This window comes from Cyprinus carpio, chromosome B2, assembly GCF_018340385.1.
Source record: "Cyprinus carpio isolate SPL01 chromosome B2, ASM1834038v1, whole genome shotgun sequence".
In the NCBI taxonomy this organism is placed as follows: Eukaryota; Metazoa; Chordata; class Actinopteri; order Cypriniformes; family Cyprinidae; genus Cyprinus; species Cyprinus carpio.
This window is the reverse complement of record NC_056598.1, coordinates 28,809,765-28,827,388: the sequence shown is the minus strand read 5'-3', so window position 1 is coordinate 28,827,388 and position 17,624 is coordinate 28,809,765. Positions and strand designations below refer to the sequence as shown.

General features: G+C 36.8%; 1 protein-coding gene across 1 annotated transcript in view; it reads left to right on the top strand.

Annotated features, from left to right (window-relative positions):
* The window catches only part of gna11b (guanine nucleotide binding protein (G protein), alpha 11b (Gq class)), a 35,892-nt gene that overhangs the window by 12,886 nt on the left and 5,382 nt on the right, over positions 1-17,624 (top strand). The window contains exons 2-6 of the mRNA XM_042719056.1: positions 9,789-9,973; positions 11,033-11,187; positions 13,465-13,593; positions 16,860-16,989; positions 17,310-17,463. Of these exons, the coding sequence (XP_042574990.1) occupies positions 9,789-9,973; positions 11,033-11,187; positions 13,465-13,593; positions 16,860-16,989; positions 17,310-17,463 (753 nt within the window). The remainder of the gene's footprint in view (positions 1-9,788; positions 9,974-11,032; positions 11,188-13,464; positions 13,594-16,859; positions 16,990-17,309; positions 17,464-17,624) is intronic.

Sequence of the window (17,624 nt, the reverse complement as noted above, 5' to 3'; positions counted from 1 at the left end):
AAGGCAACTAGTGTGAGGAACCGCATACTTTTGTTTTGAGAGATGACAGACGGGTCAAAAATGAGCACTTTTTAAGGCCGGTAAAATAGTTTTTGGTTCCATTAATAACCTTTTAAAAAGCAGCCAAGACGTTTTTGTGGACAGTATGTCCGCCTGACATAAGAGCAGCTGTGCTTGCCTTGTATACATTAAAGGGTGCTTACAGAAATTTCACCAACTCATTTTGGCCTCTTGAGAGCTTTGTTTTAGAAAGTTCTACTGCAAATTCTATTGATTTATGGGTTTGTAGAAATTTGGCTTTGCATTATATTGTCAGGCAGGATGTGTCTGTGAAGTCATGCTCATTATTATGGTGGCATTCTGTTTAAAAATAAATCCACATCATCTGGACATGTTATTTATTTCAGTTTAAATTATTATATAATTAGTTAATCTTTTCTTTATTTCTCAGCCATATAGCAACATGCACAAAACCCCTCAAAAACAGCTTATGGTAGTGACTTTTGTGCGATCAAGCACCACTAACATTTTCTTCCGATACTATTTGTCTTACGTTTTGCTCATCTTGATTTTTGTTTTATGGGGTTCAACAGCAGTCATGACTCTAGAGATCTTTTTTTGTGTGCTTTTTAGTTTGTCTTTCTGCTCATCAGTTTGAAGCACATAATCAAGTGTCAAAGGTCAGAAGCATGTTGAAGTCTGAATTTTGGAGGGTTTTAAATTCTTGTTTCTACTTCCAGTAATATAGCAAACATCTGATAAAGTGTCTTTGTTACATGCAAGCAGCTGTAAGTTAATGGTACTATTAGAATGAACTAAAACAGCTTATGGTCATCAAGTTTGTAGGTAATGTTTTAAATCTGTAAAAAATAATTAAAATAGGTGAAACTGGTAACTCATTGTTTAACATTGTGCATCAATCTCAATGACTTATGTGCACACATTCATTCTCATGTTTTGCAGACTTTAAGCCATATTTCAAGTCGTCTGATAGGCTATCCATTACTGCATTTATTGGATCATAAGTATGGTTAAAAAAAAAAATCTATATTATTGCAATTCATTATTGCAATTTCAGCTGTCATGACTTCACAGGATCCTCGAGAAGGTGCTCAGATTTGGTGCTCAAGAAATAACCCATATTTCTGGATTTTTGATTCATTGGATTTTTTAAATTTTTTTTGTTAAAAAGACGTACTTGAAGTGTTTCATTGGCTGAAGTGTTTGTCACGTTACATCCAGTATTGCATCTCTGCAGAATAAGATCCATTGCGGATCCATGAGTCAAGCTGTGAAACTCTTTGGCCTTAAGGAGAAAGTTTACCGCAGCCGGTGCTATTGAGTTCACACAGTCAAATAAAATAACCGAGCACTTCCTTTTTGAATCATGTAAACCTCAGTAGGTAATCTCTATCGCTCATGGAAATTCTGTGGTTGCTGTTTATCTGATACGCTTACCTCATACACCTCAATGTGGTTACGATGCGCTGCAAATGGCCTACTGGCTAGATTTGCATGCTTTCTAAGAGCAGCCGTGTCACTTCCCTCTCACGGTCTGGGCGTCTGCAGTGATTCAAACCTGTGCTGACCGTAGGGTCAGTGTAACGTACGGAGGAGGGAGCGCAGTGGAAGTGGGTGCAGCTTGTTGTGCGCTCACGCTTCTCAAAGCAGGAAATGCTTTATTAAAATGGAGCTGCATTTGCTGTTTGACCCCAGTTTTGGAGTGTTTTTTTTTTTTTTTTGACCAGATCTCTCGGTTTCTATCTCTCCTCCTCTTCCCAACATCATCTCCTCGCTTGACTGCAGTGAAGTGATAAGAGACAAGTGCTCTTGTTTTATATGTACACTCAGGGATTGACGTGGTGGTTTGTAGCGGGGGAGGGGGTTTGGCCTGTCGCTATGGCAACAACACAGTTTTTCGGCTCTGTCCGCCCACAGGGTGCGCATGTTGGCCTCTCACCCCCCACACACACAGCCTCACAGTTTCAGGCTGGTCTCTGAATGAGACTTGTGCAGGACTTGAGGGACAGTTGTAGCCTAGATTAGAGTGACTTTTCTGGCTCGTGCGCTCAAATGCTGCCAATGTCTCTGGTGTTATACGGGCCACTCGTGCTGGGCTGTAGCCCGAGGTGTCACCATATCCTACATCCCAAACTGCTCCCCTATTTCCACTGTTCTTGGAGTAATTATTGAGCCTGAGAAATTGGGAAGTGGTTTTGGCATGCTGTTCAGCCCAGATTCTGTGAGTTTTCCCTGATTAATTTGACTCGGAAATGGTGATTGTTAAAGAGGACGAACATTGTTGAACTAGAATGTACTGCTGCCAGAGTTTTGAGATCCTAACCCTAACTACAAACTAAAATTCATATATTTGCAAAAAAAAATTTATTCAGAATATATTATGTGTACTACTAGGGGTGTAACAAATACAAACATGATGGTTCAGTACATACCCCGGTTGGTATGGTTTTGGTACAGCAGGGGGAAAAACTGAACACAAATATATATATATATATATATATATATATATATATATATATATATATATATATATATATATATATATATATATATATATATTATTAAACAGTGGTTTACTGAGCAGAATTCTTAATAACATTTCTTAGTATTATCAATGTTGAAAACACTTGTGCTATGAAACATATTTTTGTGGAAACTGTGATACATACTTCTTAGGCTTCTTTGAGTCATTGTCTAAACTGAGTCATTGTTTTGCAACTTAACATTGTTAGTATTCCCGTCCCTTGACCTCTGACATTAACCGTTTTTGGTTCTGGTTTAAGACTAGGGTTTAGAAATTGCTTGAATTTTTTCTTCTTGTATGGCTGACTGAAAATACTTTTATGGTGCTGTGTGAGTGTAATTGGGGTTATTGGGGTGAGTAAATTTACAAAATTGATAAGTCAACTGATAAGTCACATATCTGCTTCCATTGACATTGTTGTTTTGCTCTGTCATAGCTGTACTTTTCTTTTCGCCATAAAAAGTACAAACATACTCTTTCCCTCCCTAGATCTTCTCCGACTGAGCCGCTTGTCCAGTCGATGGGTCCTGTGTTTGGTTTTGTAAGGGAACTGAAGCCGAAGCGTGACCGCAGGGCTGCACCATACCGGCTGGAGGCTATAATAGCTGCCCCTTTATTTCTAGGTCATTTCAAAAAATAGCATAGAGAAACATTTGAGTTATGAATATGCCTAATACTGGACAAGGAGGAGGGCTAGCTGTTCAGAGGTGCTAAACGACTGATTTAAGAGGAGCAACTGTCTGTCCTCATACTCAAAGCCGAAGGAGAGAGGGAGCGAGAGGATGGAGATAACAGTAGCCCTGCTGCTGGAAGGGTGGAGTGTATGTTGGGGGGTGTTGTAATCTTGTGACAGGGTCACGAGAAATAAATCAGACGCTTTAAATTATTCTATTTCTTTTCCTCGGCTCGTCTGGGAAGGGTTTGGAGGAGGAACCGCTCACTTCATGAATGAATGAGTGTGTTTAGAGCTCAGTCGGAGGAAACGCCATATTTAATTTGATGTGAACGAAAACAGCGCTGTGAGGGACAGAAGTACAGGCCGTTCAGTGTCATTCTGGCCTGAGGTCACGACTAAAATCGACACAATTTAAGTCAACGATTAGCCTGTGACAAAAAGCCATCTATACCAGTCATCCATATATCGTTCTATATTTCCAACCATCTATCTACCATTCTCTGTATCTATCTGTCCGTTGTTCTATCTATCGTTCTATCTATCTGTCATTCTATCGTTCTGTCTGTCGCTCTAACTGTTCTGTCTATCTATCTATCTATCTATCTATCTATCTATCTATCTATCTATCTATCTATCTATCTATCTATCTATCTATCTATCTATCTATCTATCTATCTATCTATCTGTTGTTCTACCATTGTATTTGTCATTCTTTCTGTCGTCATTTCTGTCTGTCTGTCTCTGTCCATTGTTCCGTCATTCTATCTGTCATTTTACTGTTCTATTTATTTCCATCCATCTATCTATAGTTCTATTGTTCTGTTATTCTATCTGTCGTTCTGTCTATCTGTTATTCTATCGTTTTGTCTATCGCTGTAACTGTTCTGTCTGTTTATCTGTACAGTGTTTCCCATACATTGATTGATTTATTTGTGCCCGCCACAATATCAAAACTGACCACCAAAAATCGAGTTTCCAGATGTCTTCGACTTAGTTATATAAGCATGACCACTGCACGTTTCAAAATTGAAACCTGGTGCGGGTGTTTTTATATTACTGTATTTCTGAAGGAAACCAGCTGTCTTCAGAAAATTTTGGATGTCATTTTAATTTCTTCTTGCATGTAATGTCTGATAAAGCAGCGTTTGTGAGCGGAGCGCTGCTTTGTGTACAGCTGTTACCGGGGAAACCTCTATTTCTCCCACTCTAAGTGCCTCCTGCTGGCAGAGAAAGAATTTGCATATATAAGCCGACACAAATAGAGTGTAAGTCTGTGGGAAACACTGTTCTGTATATCTATCTCTATCAATTTCAACCTTCTATCTGTCTAACCATATCCATCTCTATCTTTCTATCATTCTCTCAACCACCCTAACTGTTCTGTCTATCTATCTATATCTCTATAAATCAGTGGTTCTCAACCTTTTTTTCCAACGGGCCGCACTACGGTCCAAGTGCAAGTCTCGCGGGCCGCACGCATATCATTTACATATTACGTCACCAATACAAACCAACCTGATTTATAATATTATAGCCTAAATATTATGATATTTAATCGATTACATTTCATTGAAATAAATTAATAATTCTACTCCCCATAAATAAAACACCCTGATGCTGTCGGGAGCTGACCAATTTTGTGAAATTCGGCTCGAAAGGAGTAACAGCACAATGAAGTTGCGGTCTGTAAGACGCGCGACATTGCAGAAAATGTGCGTTCACAAATGTAGCCTATGTTGATCCAAATATGGAAAGCACTTTCGAATTTAATAATATGAGATTCTCTCCAGAGATGTTTTGCCACATTTCTGCAATTAAGGATGATTGCTGCGTAGTATGGGTGTTTCTATTTGCCTGAACTTCAAGTGAGTTAAGGCGCAAACCGAAAATCCAGCACTCTCCTTGCTGATACTGTGACTATTCTTGTTTGTATGTGTTCATTTGCTGGCATTTCCACACTTCTTTTTACTCCCTTAAAAACAAATTTGTCCATTCTGATGCTCAATTTTACCGAACTAATGGCTGTTGATGACTATTTGAATTTAATTTCTGCCAAAGTGCGCGCTTGTATCTGAAAATAATATATGAAAAACAAAAAAAAGTAGGTCTGCTCATGTCTGAAAATAATATATGAAAAACAAAAGAATTTTACATATAAACATTAGGCTATAGCTATATTTCTTTAGTACTTTTTAAATGAATGTAAAAACTAAAATGAATTGTAAAACTGAAAGTTATTTTTTTTAATTATGTTCAGCATGGTGGGCCGCATTTGAATTCGTGACGGGCCGCATGCGGCCCGCGGGCCGCGGGTTGAGAACCGCTGCTCTAACTGTTCTATCTATATCGTTCTATCTATCATTCTTTCTTTTATTCTGTCGTTCTATCTGTCAATCCATTGTTCTATAATTCTATCTGTCAGTCATTCTACTGTTCTATTTATTCCTTCCATCAATCCATCCATTTATCTATTGTTCTATTATTCTATATATCATTCTGTATATATATTTGTCTGTCTGCCTATCTACCTATCGTTCTATTGTTCTGTCATTCTATCTATGTATGGTTCTACCATTCTATCTATTTATTCCTTCCATCCGTCAGTCCATCCATCCATCATTCTTCCTATTGTTTGTCTATCTATCTTTACCATCATATAACCTTCCAACCAACTGTATCTATCTATCTATCTGTTTGTCTGTCTATTCATCTATCCATCTATTCAGGCAGGTAGTCAACTGATTGACCAAGTGAGATGTGACATGCCAAAGTTCACGTTGTACTGCAGCAGGTGTTTTTTCAGATTCTTCCTACTGTAACCGCTCATTCACAAGAGATCCAGCACAGAGAGATGTTGATGCGTGTAGTATTTCTGTGACAGAAACTGAATGCACTAAAACAAACAAAGGGGAGGTAACAAAGGGGAGTTTCTATAGCAACCAAATGACTTTCACTTTGAACCTTGAATGCAGATTGTTTTTCCTTTAAAGCACTGCAAATATTTGTTATCAAACTTTCATTCTTTATAGTCATAGTTCATAAAGGTTTAGAAGAGTTTGTGCAACAATGCCGGATGTTTGACTTTTTTTAAGATTTCCCACTTCATTGAAAGCATTGTGACATAATCTGTTTCGGTTAAAGGTGTGTACAGAGTGAAGGAGTGGCCTTCGATTTTCACTCAGCGTATTGAGATTTAATGAAGATGTCAGTAATGGAATGTGACTGAATGAGATTGATGAGAAATGCTTGAGTTCCTATTGAGATCTCTGACTTTTGATTGCAGACTTTGGTATTTTGGCAGATCTGAGCACAGCTTAAAATGTTGTTGAGATCTCTTTTACTGGGGTTGTTTTCTCAGGTTTTAGATCTTAGAAGCAGAATGCTTCAGCAAAAGTCTCTATTTAATCTCTACAGTCTTGGAGAAACAAGTTTGGATTTATTTTTCTGTCTTTCGGGTTTGCTGGACAGGGCTGAAACATTCAAAGCTGAGAATGAGTCACATGCTCATTAGATACTATTCAGCATCAGACATTTCTAGAAAATTCCCTGCTACCTGAAATGAATCATTGGCCATTAGAGCCCAATCTCATCTATCTCTTCCCCAAAAAGGCTTGCGGTTTGTTTTGATGGACATCCTATAATAAGCCAGGAGTCTCTTGACATTAATGTATCCCTATATTTGGATAAGATGTTTTTTTTTTTTTGTTATCGGGAAAATCCCCTTTTCACATGCTTTCCGCGTTTAGGACATTTCCTGGTTGTGCGGGCAACAAAACCATCTTTTCTGCTTTTGTGCAAAGATGCAATTTGAAACATTGTGGCATGTTGCTCAGCTGAAAGATAAAACAATTAGACCTGACACATGTTTTGCGGGTTGCACGTGAGTTTTGATTGATGCATGGATAAATTGATGTAATTTGATGCAGTTGAATTTGCATCTGTTTAGCATGGGAAGCAAATGCTGTTTGATATGAAGCACATTGACTCTCCAGGGATCCAGCCCTGTCATAACATAATCAGCACTGACCCATTAAAAACCAGCTTGGGTTAAACTCTTCATTTTGCTTTTAAAAAGCATTGTGCACTTTTATCTTCTCTCTTGGTTAAACCTCAGGTGTTGCCACTTCAGTTGTCTAATGCATCACTTCTTAATGTGTTTCCAATTTTGACCTGCTACACAATCAGCGTGTTTAACAGTGATCTCCATTAGCATGAATCCACTGAGAGAAAAGAGAAAAACAACATTCTTAATATACATTAAGATAAAATAACTTTCTCTGGCTTCTCCTAAAAGATCAATAACCTGATTTCTATAGTTTGTATTTGGTACTTATAATATCTGCAGAGACGGATGAATGACAACTTCCAGTGGTTTTCTAAAAAAGATTTTAAATATTGTTTGTGGTAACATCCCTAATTGATAAAAAAAAAAAAAAAAAATTCCAACTAAAAAGCAACATATCAGACCGAGAAAATATTAGCTTGTAAAAGGTTGACCCTGCACATTAAATGCAGCCTTTTTTGTTGAAAGAGAATATTTATTGCTCTTTTATAAGATAAAGTGCTCCATTAAGTGGTTATGAAGAAGAATATTATAAACCACTTTGCACATGACCAACAATGTCATTTTAGAAGCAAAATATAACATTTGTGGCATGTAAAAACCAAATGGGTGTGATGCAAATGAGAAAATGCTAACTGAAAATTTCATACTTGTTTAGTTAGGTAGTTGAAGTTGCAAAATTTTGTGGATAGTCAAAAATGCAGATGGGGAATTGTTTGGGAAACCTGTTAGTAGTGGTGCTTGGCATTGCCTGGTGGACGATAAAAGTGGCAGAAAAATCTAGTAGGTTTTGTGCTGCAAGTAGCATTAAAATCTCTCAAAGCAGCTTTAACTGCAGCAGCACATTTACATTCCTTAGAGCCTCAACGTTTTTCCAAAAACTGAGTAGGATTTGGCTTTATTTGTACAGATATGCTCGTGGCCCTTCACTGATCGGTTCACTTCCTGCAGTCACAGAGGGGATGAAGGACTCCTCTCATTCTGAAAAAGTGGCCTTCCTTTGAAATCCTCACGCAGCTGAACTGAGCAGCAAAACGGGAGTGTTATGTAACGAGAGAGGGAAGGAGAAAGAGCTTTTAACTGTGTGTGAAACAGAGGAAGTCAGAGGGAATGTTTTGTTTGAGGGGTTTGTAGTTCGACAAAAAACTGCATCTTTAGATATTGTCGTTGTCTCTCGATAGGTTTGTGTTTCCGTTGCCTGAGGTGTTGCTCTTTAGAAAATGTCTGTGGTTTTCCCACCAAAACCTACGCAAAGGTTTCACGTCCTTCTACTGTGGCTACAGTTTGAGAGTAGCCACTTTACACAGCGGCACCATGGAAGCGCCATTTTTCCCCTAAATAACAGAGAACAGTTCTTACTTTTTTTTTTATATATATATATACCGGAAAGAACATTTTGTAGAATGAATAGGTTCCATTGGACATTGAAGGTTCTTCATGGAACCGTAGAGTTAAGATTGGAACATTCAACTTGATATTTAAAATTTACTCTCTCTACTTTCACTATGTTCTGGTCATAGTGCTTTTAGGGATTCATGCTATTTTAAAGACCTTTCTCACTGAATACCCTGTTGCATTTGGAAATGTTGCAGAATTAAAATGTGAGCGTCATTTCATGTTGACTTTAATCTGTGTTTCAATATGAGGGGGTGTGTGTTTGTGTGTGTGTGTGTGTGTGTGTGTGTGTGTGTGTGTGTGTGTGTGTGTGTGTGTGTGTGGGCGAGTTCACATGTGTGACAGATCATACAAGCCCTTTTGAAGTTCAGCCTGTACACTGGGCTTCAAAGACGGTCAACATTATTTAGAATGTTTTTTTAGATATAAATACATTGAATTAATGTAACCCAGGAGTTTCCCAAAGTTGCTTGTCAGCTGAACCTTTTAGATGTAAAATTTTACATCTGAATTATTATTTTTTTTTAGTAAATTTTTGATTTGTTTTTATTTAAAAATTTAATTGCACATAACATTACCAAAATGCATGTGTTAAACTCACAGTGCATACAGAGATAGAGATTGTGAGAAGCAGCTTTTACTGTGAATTGAGCCACTGTTAATTATATTGTGATTTATATTTCATTTTGATTAATTGTTCAGTTCCGTGCAGTTACTTTATGAATCCCCAAGGGTTTGCAAACTGCCATTTGGGAAATGCTGATGTAACCAAAGTGAGCATAAAATGAACCAAAATGTGTGCTTACAATTAAACGAGTAAAATAAATCCCATAGACTTCAGTTGTTGTTGTTTTTTAGGACTGGCAGCTAACACAGGCACGTATTTGCTCTCATTAATTAGAAGTGGCTCTTTTCTCTCAAATGAACGATTTAGAGTTTTTGTTGGTGTTTAATTAAATCATTTCAAGTGTCCTGATTTGCTCCCACACTGTGACCAAGCCACACATCTGAACAGATGATCATGAATGAAGGATGCTGTACCAATGATCTTGATCGTAGATCCAGAGTTTGAATATAAACCTGACCTCTGACCCTTACCTCTGTTCTAGGTACGGGTGAGAGCGGCAAGAGTACGTTCATCAAACAGATGCGTATCATCCATGGCACCGGGTACACAGACGAAGACAAACGTGGATTCACCAAGCTAGTGTACCAGAACATCTTCACCTCCATGCAGTCCATGATCCGCGCCACCGAGACCCTGAAAATCGGCTACAAGTATGAGCAGAACAAGGTGAGAATGATTCATGTTGAGTATTGAAGTTAGGAACTGATGAAAACATGTATAGGTCATGTTTCACACCTAAATCAAAAGATGTGTAATTTCTGCCTCACCACTCCATTGCAAAAAACTTTCCAGAAACAATTTAGCTCATCATCTATAAATAAATAGTTCACCCAAAAATTAAATGTACTCACCCTCAGGTCATCCAAGATTTCCGAGTTTGTTTGGCCATCCAAGTTTATTTCTTTGTGGGAACAGATTTGGAGAAATTTAGCACCATATCACTTGCTCAGCAATGGATGCTCTGCAGTGAATGGGTGCCGTCAGAATGAGAGTCCAAACAGCTGATAAAAACGTCACAATAATCCACAAGTAATCGACACCACTCCAGTTAATCAATTTATGTCTTGTGAAGCAAAAAAAGCAAATCCATCAAGACATTTTTTTTAAGCAACTTCAAACCATTGCATCCAGCTAAAATACCAGTCCTCTCTCCATAATATAGCTTTCTCCAGTGAAAAAGTTTGTCTCATCTGAATCAGGTGAGAGATATGCACAGATAGAGTATTTAGGTGCATTTTGATGTGGGAGGACAACAGGGGATGGATTTTTTTCCCTGAAGGAAGCATCATTCTGACGGCACCCATTCACTGCAGAGGATCCATTGGTAAGCAAGTGATGTAATGTTACATTTCTCCAAGTCTGCTCCATGAAGAAACAAACTCATCTACATCTTAAAAAGATTTAGATTCAAATTATGTCTTTGTTTTAACTACTGTAACTGGTTGCCATTGCTTCTAATCAATCATTTCAACCATGAATTGGTTTTTACCATTCATATTTTGCTTCGGTGTGGCAAATGTGCATATAAAAAAAAAAAGTGCATATATTCCATGTGGTCTCACTATTAATAAGATGTCATGCATAATAGAAGCGCCATAATTATAGAAGGACCAGAGCATGTTGAAAATAGGTTAGATGGAGTATTGCACATCTGCACCGCTGTAGGTTATCAGTATTTTTCTCCATTGCTTTTGCCTTCAACTGTTCATCTGCTCTGGGCTGCAGGCAAATGCCATGCTGGTGAAGGAGGTGGACATTGAGAAGGTGTCGTCATTCGACCAGCCCTACATTAGTGCCATTAAGATGCTGTGGACAGATCCAGGCATTCAAGAGGCCTACGACAGACGCAGAGAGTACCAGCTGTCAGACTCCACGAAATAGTGAGTGTATCTGTCATCATCTTTGTGTTGAATATAGTATGATTATTTATAAATAACAATTATATATGCACACTGTTGTGTATCCTCACAATCTACATGAACTCAAAAACGACACTGTTTACTTTCCTGAAGTGCGTTCCCGGTGATATTGTGAATGATTAATTGTTGCATGTTATTTCATTGTAAAACATTCGTACATCTGGAATTTTGTCATTGTTTGCTCGTCCTCACGCCATTCCAAACCCGTGTGGCTGTATTTGTTCCTTGGAACACTAAAGGGGATTTTTTCCCATGCAGTTACAGTAAAATAGAACTGAGGCTTTCCGGGTTGCAGAGGTTTGATTTGACTCACGTACTCTAGACTGAAATGTGAGTCTTTAATAACTGATTCTTTGAGAAAAAAAAAAAAAAAAAAACTAATTCAAAAGATAAGTTTGAATTCTGAATCCCACATCGCTATTTCTCATGAACTCTGAACGAGGACAACTTTCACTGAATAATTCACACAATGCTATCATGTGACTTATTTACAGTTTAGCATGAGTCATATAGACTACATTTATGATGCATTTGTGTCCTGTTTAGAGCTTGAAAGCTCGCGCTTCTATTCATTGTAAATGACAAAAACAATTCCTAAGAAATTCTCCTCCTCAGTTAAAAAGTCATGGAGGTAGGAATCGACAGGAGGCCAAGTAAATGAATTGTTCTTTTTGGATAAACTATTTCTTTCATGCTAACTGATATCCAAGATGTTATTAAGTGGAAAAAGGAAGGGGAAAATCAATTTCTGTTCATCTTATGCAACACATACAAATCAATTCATGTCTCAAAGACTGTGTTTGAGTGTTTCATAGCCCTTTTTCTGAATGGGTTTGTTTCCATGTCTCTCTGATGATCCAATTGAAGAGTTTGGCGGCAGTCAGTCTTGTCCTATTTCTTTTACTGGCCCGATAAAATATAGAGGCAGTGCGTATTTCACCACATTAATACACACAGATGTATGAAGCCTGGAGTCTGTTCAAGAATCATTGGCATCATGTGAATCATACCCCCTGCTGGTTTTCTGGGGTAAAACAGGTCACATCAGTGTGGTAGGAGTACAAACTACACAACAATAAATTTAACATATACTAAATACACAAATTAGAAATCATAATCATTTATTTAATAACTTGACTCTTTATTTATATAAATGTATTGTTAATCTGCTGTGACAAACTATAGAATTTGACTAAATATCTTGCTACAAAATGCAAAGGTATTGAAATGAATCTGAATAATTACTTGAACCATGTAAATGAACATTTTCAGTCAAATTAATCAGACTTTGGATGGGATCCCAAGATGGGATGAAATATTCTGCGGAATATATTGTAGTTTAATTGGTTAAAAAACAAATATATTATAGTTTCATTTTTAAAACGGAGGTCAGGGATGTATATGGCCACAACTCATTTAAAGTATTAATTTTGTTAGATTTTACAGCATTTGCTTAATTAAACCTGCAACATAATGAGGTCATGTGACAACACTGTAGCCAGACTACTGATTTAGATGCTATTAATAATTGTATACAATGTACAGTATGCATGTTGCGTGTTAAATTCAGCAAATGCAATTAAGGAGTGTATGTTTATATATATCATTTTTGTGTGTGTGTGTGTGTGTGTGCAAGAAAGTAAAAATGAATTAAAAAAATGTAAAGTTAAAAAATTACTTACATTAATTTCTTTATTCTTTTATAATTTTTTTTTCTAGGAAGATTTTAAATTTTCCATGGTTTAATTGCATGACAATAATGTCACAATGAAATAAAATCATAGTTGTTCTAAAAACACCTTAATATTCTTAATGCAGAATATAAATTCTTATTTCTTTTGATTTTGAATAGATTCTTGGCAGTTTTCATGGTGTTTTCCTTCTCATTCGACATTCAATTCAAATAAACAAGAAAAGAGATTTCTCGTTACATATGCCATACTATTTCACTCAGGTGTTTTTCAGAAACATTAGACCTTATGAAGTGTACATTCTGAATGAAAGATAAGTCTACCTTAGTTTGACCAGACACACAAAGCATTTGTCTTCCCTATTTAGCCATTGTGTTTTTTTAGATTGTCTCACAAGACAGCATAATAAGTATCCTCTGAGATCTGCTGACGGGGGACGACGTCTGACTCTCGAGGGTTCTGCTGGAAACATCCTTTACTGAACCACCCGCTTGTGATATAAAGGGCTTAATGATGTTTTTATCTCTCTCTCCTTGTCTTTCTGTAGCTATCTAACTGATCTGGATCGTATCGCCGAGCCCTCCTACCTTCCCACCCAGCAGGATGTTCTGAGGGTTAGAATCCCGACCACGGGGATTATTGAATACCCGTTCGACCTTCAAAGCATCATTTTCAGGTAGAGGACACGGACCAATTATTCGTCAGCTTTCGTTTGAAATTTAGGAACTTAGCACTGAATGTAGGTTAGTATTGAGAATACATCCATGGAGGAGAGTTATTAATATTTTCTGAGTCGAGCTGAAGACGACTTTCTAGTGTGTGACCTACAAAGATACAGCCCACATCAGTCAAAGTTGTCTAAATTGCACTTCTGTTGATTTTTTTTTTCTTTTGTCTTTATTGAGCCATCAAAACCCTCAAAACAATTTCAAAAATACAAATATAAAAATGAAAACAACTATCACGGGCTCAAACAAACAGCGCAATGAGTATTTTGTACACCAATGTTCAAAAAGTTTGGGGTTGGTAAGGTATTTTAATGCTTTTGAAAGAAATGCAGTGTTTCCCACAGACTTACACTCTATGTGTGGCGGCACTTCCCCATGGGGAAATATGTAAATGTAAAACAGCAGACAGGCTTATTGAAAGTGCAAACTAATTCTCTGCCAGCAGGAGGCGCTTTTGGAGCAGTTTCCCCAGTAACAGCTGTAATCAAAGCAGTGTTGCGCTCATGAATGCTACTTTATCAGGAATTATAGGAAAGATGAAATGAAAATGACATCAAAACTTTTCTGAAGACAGTCGGTTCCCTTCAAAAAAAAGATACTTTTATATAAAAACACCCATGCCGCGTTTTGATTTTGAAAGTGCAGTGCTCATGTTTATTCAACGAAGTCAAACCCTTTTGGAAAATCTGTTTGTGGCGGACAGTGTTGATATCATAAATCAGTGTATGGGAAACCCTGAAATGCTCACCCAGGCTGCATTTATTTGATAAAAAATACAATAAAAACTGTAACATTGTAAAATATTACAAATTAAAACAAGTGTTTTCTATTTGGGTGTATTTTAATAATGTGATTTAATTGATGCAAAGCTGAATTTTCAGAATCATTTCTCCAGTCTTCAGTGTCACATGATCCTTCAGAAATCATTCTAATATGTGAATTTGATACTCAGGAAACATTTTTTAATATTATCAGTGTTGAAAACAGTTGCACTATGTATAACTTGAAACGTTTTTTTTTTTTTTTATTTAACAGTATACTTTGATGAATAGAACATTCGAAAGAACAGCATTTATTTGAAAGAAATCTTTTGTAACATTGCACATGTTTTTACTGTAAGTTTTGATCAATTTTATGCATCTTTGCTTGATAAAAATAAAAATTCTCTTAAAACTTAATTAATTCAAAAAAAACAAACCCCTTGCTTATTAAAAGATGTTGATTATATTTTAAAGAGGTTTATTTTTCATGGTTGTGGTTTAAATGACTCCAAGCAGAAGCCTCGCTGTGGTTAAACCAATGCACAAGTCCCACCATGGTTAGCATTCACTGACTTTTTCCTTTTAGCTAATCTAAATTCTAGATGATGTTTGAAACATTTTATTGGTAGCACTTTGCATGTTATTGCCTGCTTAGGATGAATTACTTTGTTGTACTTGTCATTTGTTAGATATTATCTTTAGATAAAAGCATGTTAAATTAATATTTGTTAATGTATATTGTAATTAATATTAATGACCCAGGGGCGTGGCCTATGTAGACAAAAAAAAGTGTTTAAAGTTTCATGACAAAATTTCTGTTGCTCACATTTATGGACATTTCATTTTATCATATCCAGTGGGGCTACACATTTAAAACATGCTTATGAAGAGACACTGATGAAATTTACATTTACATTTTGTGTGTGTTTGAGTGTGTGAAATGAAAATTCATGAAAACACACGAGATTATTTCTGCCCTCTCTGCCATATTGACTCCATAAATGATTACCATCAGCTCTGTGGTTGTTAATCTCTGTAAAACTGTCTTAAACCCTCACGCACCTCGCGTCGAGCTTCCCGGAAGAGTAAAAGTGAGCATGCACGGCCCCTCTCTCTCTCTCTCTCTGTCTGTCCTCTTGCCAAAGTTCGCTAAGTGTGGAGTGAACGTGGAGACTCGTCCTACACTAAAGAGCGTGTGCATGTTCAGAAGTAGGTCACTGAGCCCCTGGCTGAAGGAAATGAGGACGCTTCTATCTGAAGGAGCTTTATTTTGGGCAGCCAATCCTAGAGGGCTTCATTTATCAAAGGCCCCTCTGTGAACTGCTGGCTCAGGACTGGAGCTCGGACTCCACTAGGGGGCGCTGTAGAAATCCTGAAATCAGTGCTGGATAAACAGCGCCAGCTCTGGCTGCACACATTTACCATGTTTCTGAAATCTAGGGCTGCGAGTATGTTCGGAAAAGAATGCTAAAATACTACTTTTACTCTTAATGCAGTATGCATGTTGTGTGTAGTGTGCAAATATTTCCACAATATTTATCTTTATTGACTCATTATGTGATTGAACTGACAGATGTTTACATAAAAACGTTTGCATAATACTTTCTGGTTCAAATAGCAACCAATATTGGTTCAAAATTAAATGCTTGCATACTGCGTACTACATTGTATGCATATTACATTGTTTGAAATACAGTTTATTGCCTACTGTTTTTTTAAGTGGCATGTAAAACGGAAAAAGTATGCTTTATGCAATGGTAAATAAACAGTTCTATACTATGTTGTTGCATCATGCTTTTAATAATATTAAAAAACCAACAATACAAAAAATCAAAAAACCACCAATATTTTTTTTATTATTTTTTATTATTTTTTATTTGCGTCAAATTGCATTTTAAAAAATTATTCGCAGGATGATTCCTGGACTGGCTGGATTTAACATGTAATATATATAGAGTTCATTTGCAAAAATAATTATTGGCGTGTGATTTTTTTTTTTTTTTTTTTTTTTTTTTTTTTTTTTTTATAATATACAGTATGCATAAAATGATAGATTTTGTTCAGAATTAAATGCTTATGAATTATATGCTGTATGCATATACCGTATATTGTCTTTTTTAAATATGTAAAGAAGTATGCATTATGCAATGGTAAAAAAAAACAGTACTATACTATGTTGCTGCCACATGACCTCAATATATTGTATTTTAATCCAAATCATTTTAATCCAAATATGCTTTAAAATCTCTTAACTGGCACATAATAGTGTGTCAAATAGGAGTTCAAGTGTTTGCATTCAGCACACTTGAAACTGTAAGGTCTTTGCATTATGGGACACAGTGCTCCATTCATACAGAGGATTTGCATACTGTGCACAGTATAAGCATGAATTATTAATGGATATAATGTCAGTAACAAATCAATAATGCAAACGCTTGCTCTTTGTCTTTCAGGATGGTTGATGTAGGGGGTCAGAGGTCAGAACGCAGGAAGTGGATCCACTGTTTTGAGAATGTGACGTCCATCATGTTCCTGGTGGCTCTGAGCGAGTACGATCAGGTTCTGGTGGAATCAGACAACGAGGTGAGCGACTCATTTATTATAGACGTGTTTATCTTTACACTGCACTCCATCCTTACACTATTTCACATACTGTTTCTATGCAAAGCAAGTTTAGTTATATAGCACCATTCATACACCATGGTAATTGAAAGTGCTTTACATAAAGAGGTTTTCAAGATAATAATAAAAAATGCATAAGAAATAAAAAAAACTATAGAAAGCTGCTGTTTGAAGACCAACAATGTAAACATTTCTACATCTTTCATAAATGCTAGTTGTTTGGTGAGTTTCACTGTGCGTTTTGACATATAAGGCGATCCACTCTTTGTGTCTGTGTTCAGAATCGTATGGAGGAGAGTAAGGCTCTGTTCAGGACGATAATCACATATCCATGGTTCCAAAACTCTTCTGTCATCCTCTTCCTCAACAAGAAGGACCTGCTGGAGGAGAAGATCTCCTACTCCCACCTGGTCGACTATTTCCCAGAGTTCGATGGTATGTTGTTGTTGTTGTTGTTGTTGTTGTTGTTTTTTTTTTGTTGTACAGTGATTTTTGTGTACACTGGTTTAATGCAAACAGTACCAATGTATGCATGTGTTTTATTAGCTACTGATATCATTAGCTTTTCCGTGACATGTTTGAAAGAACACTGTAGA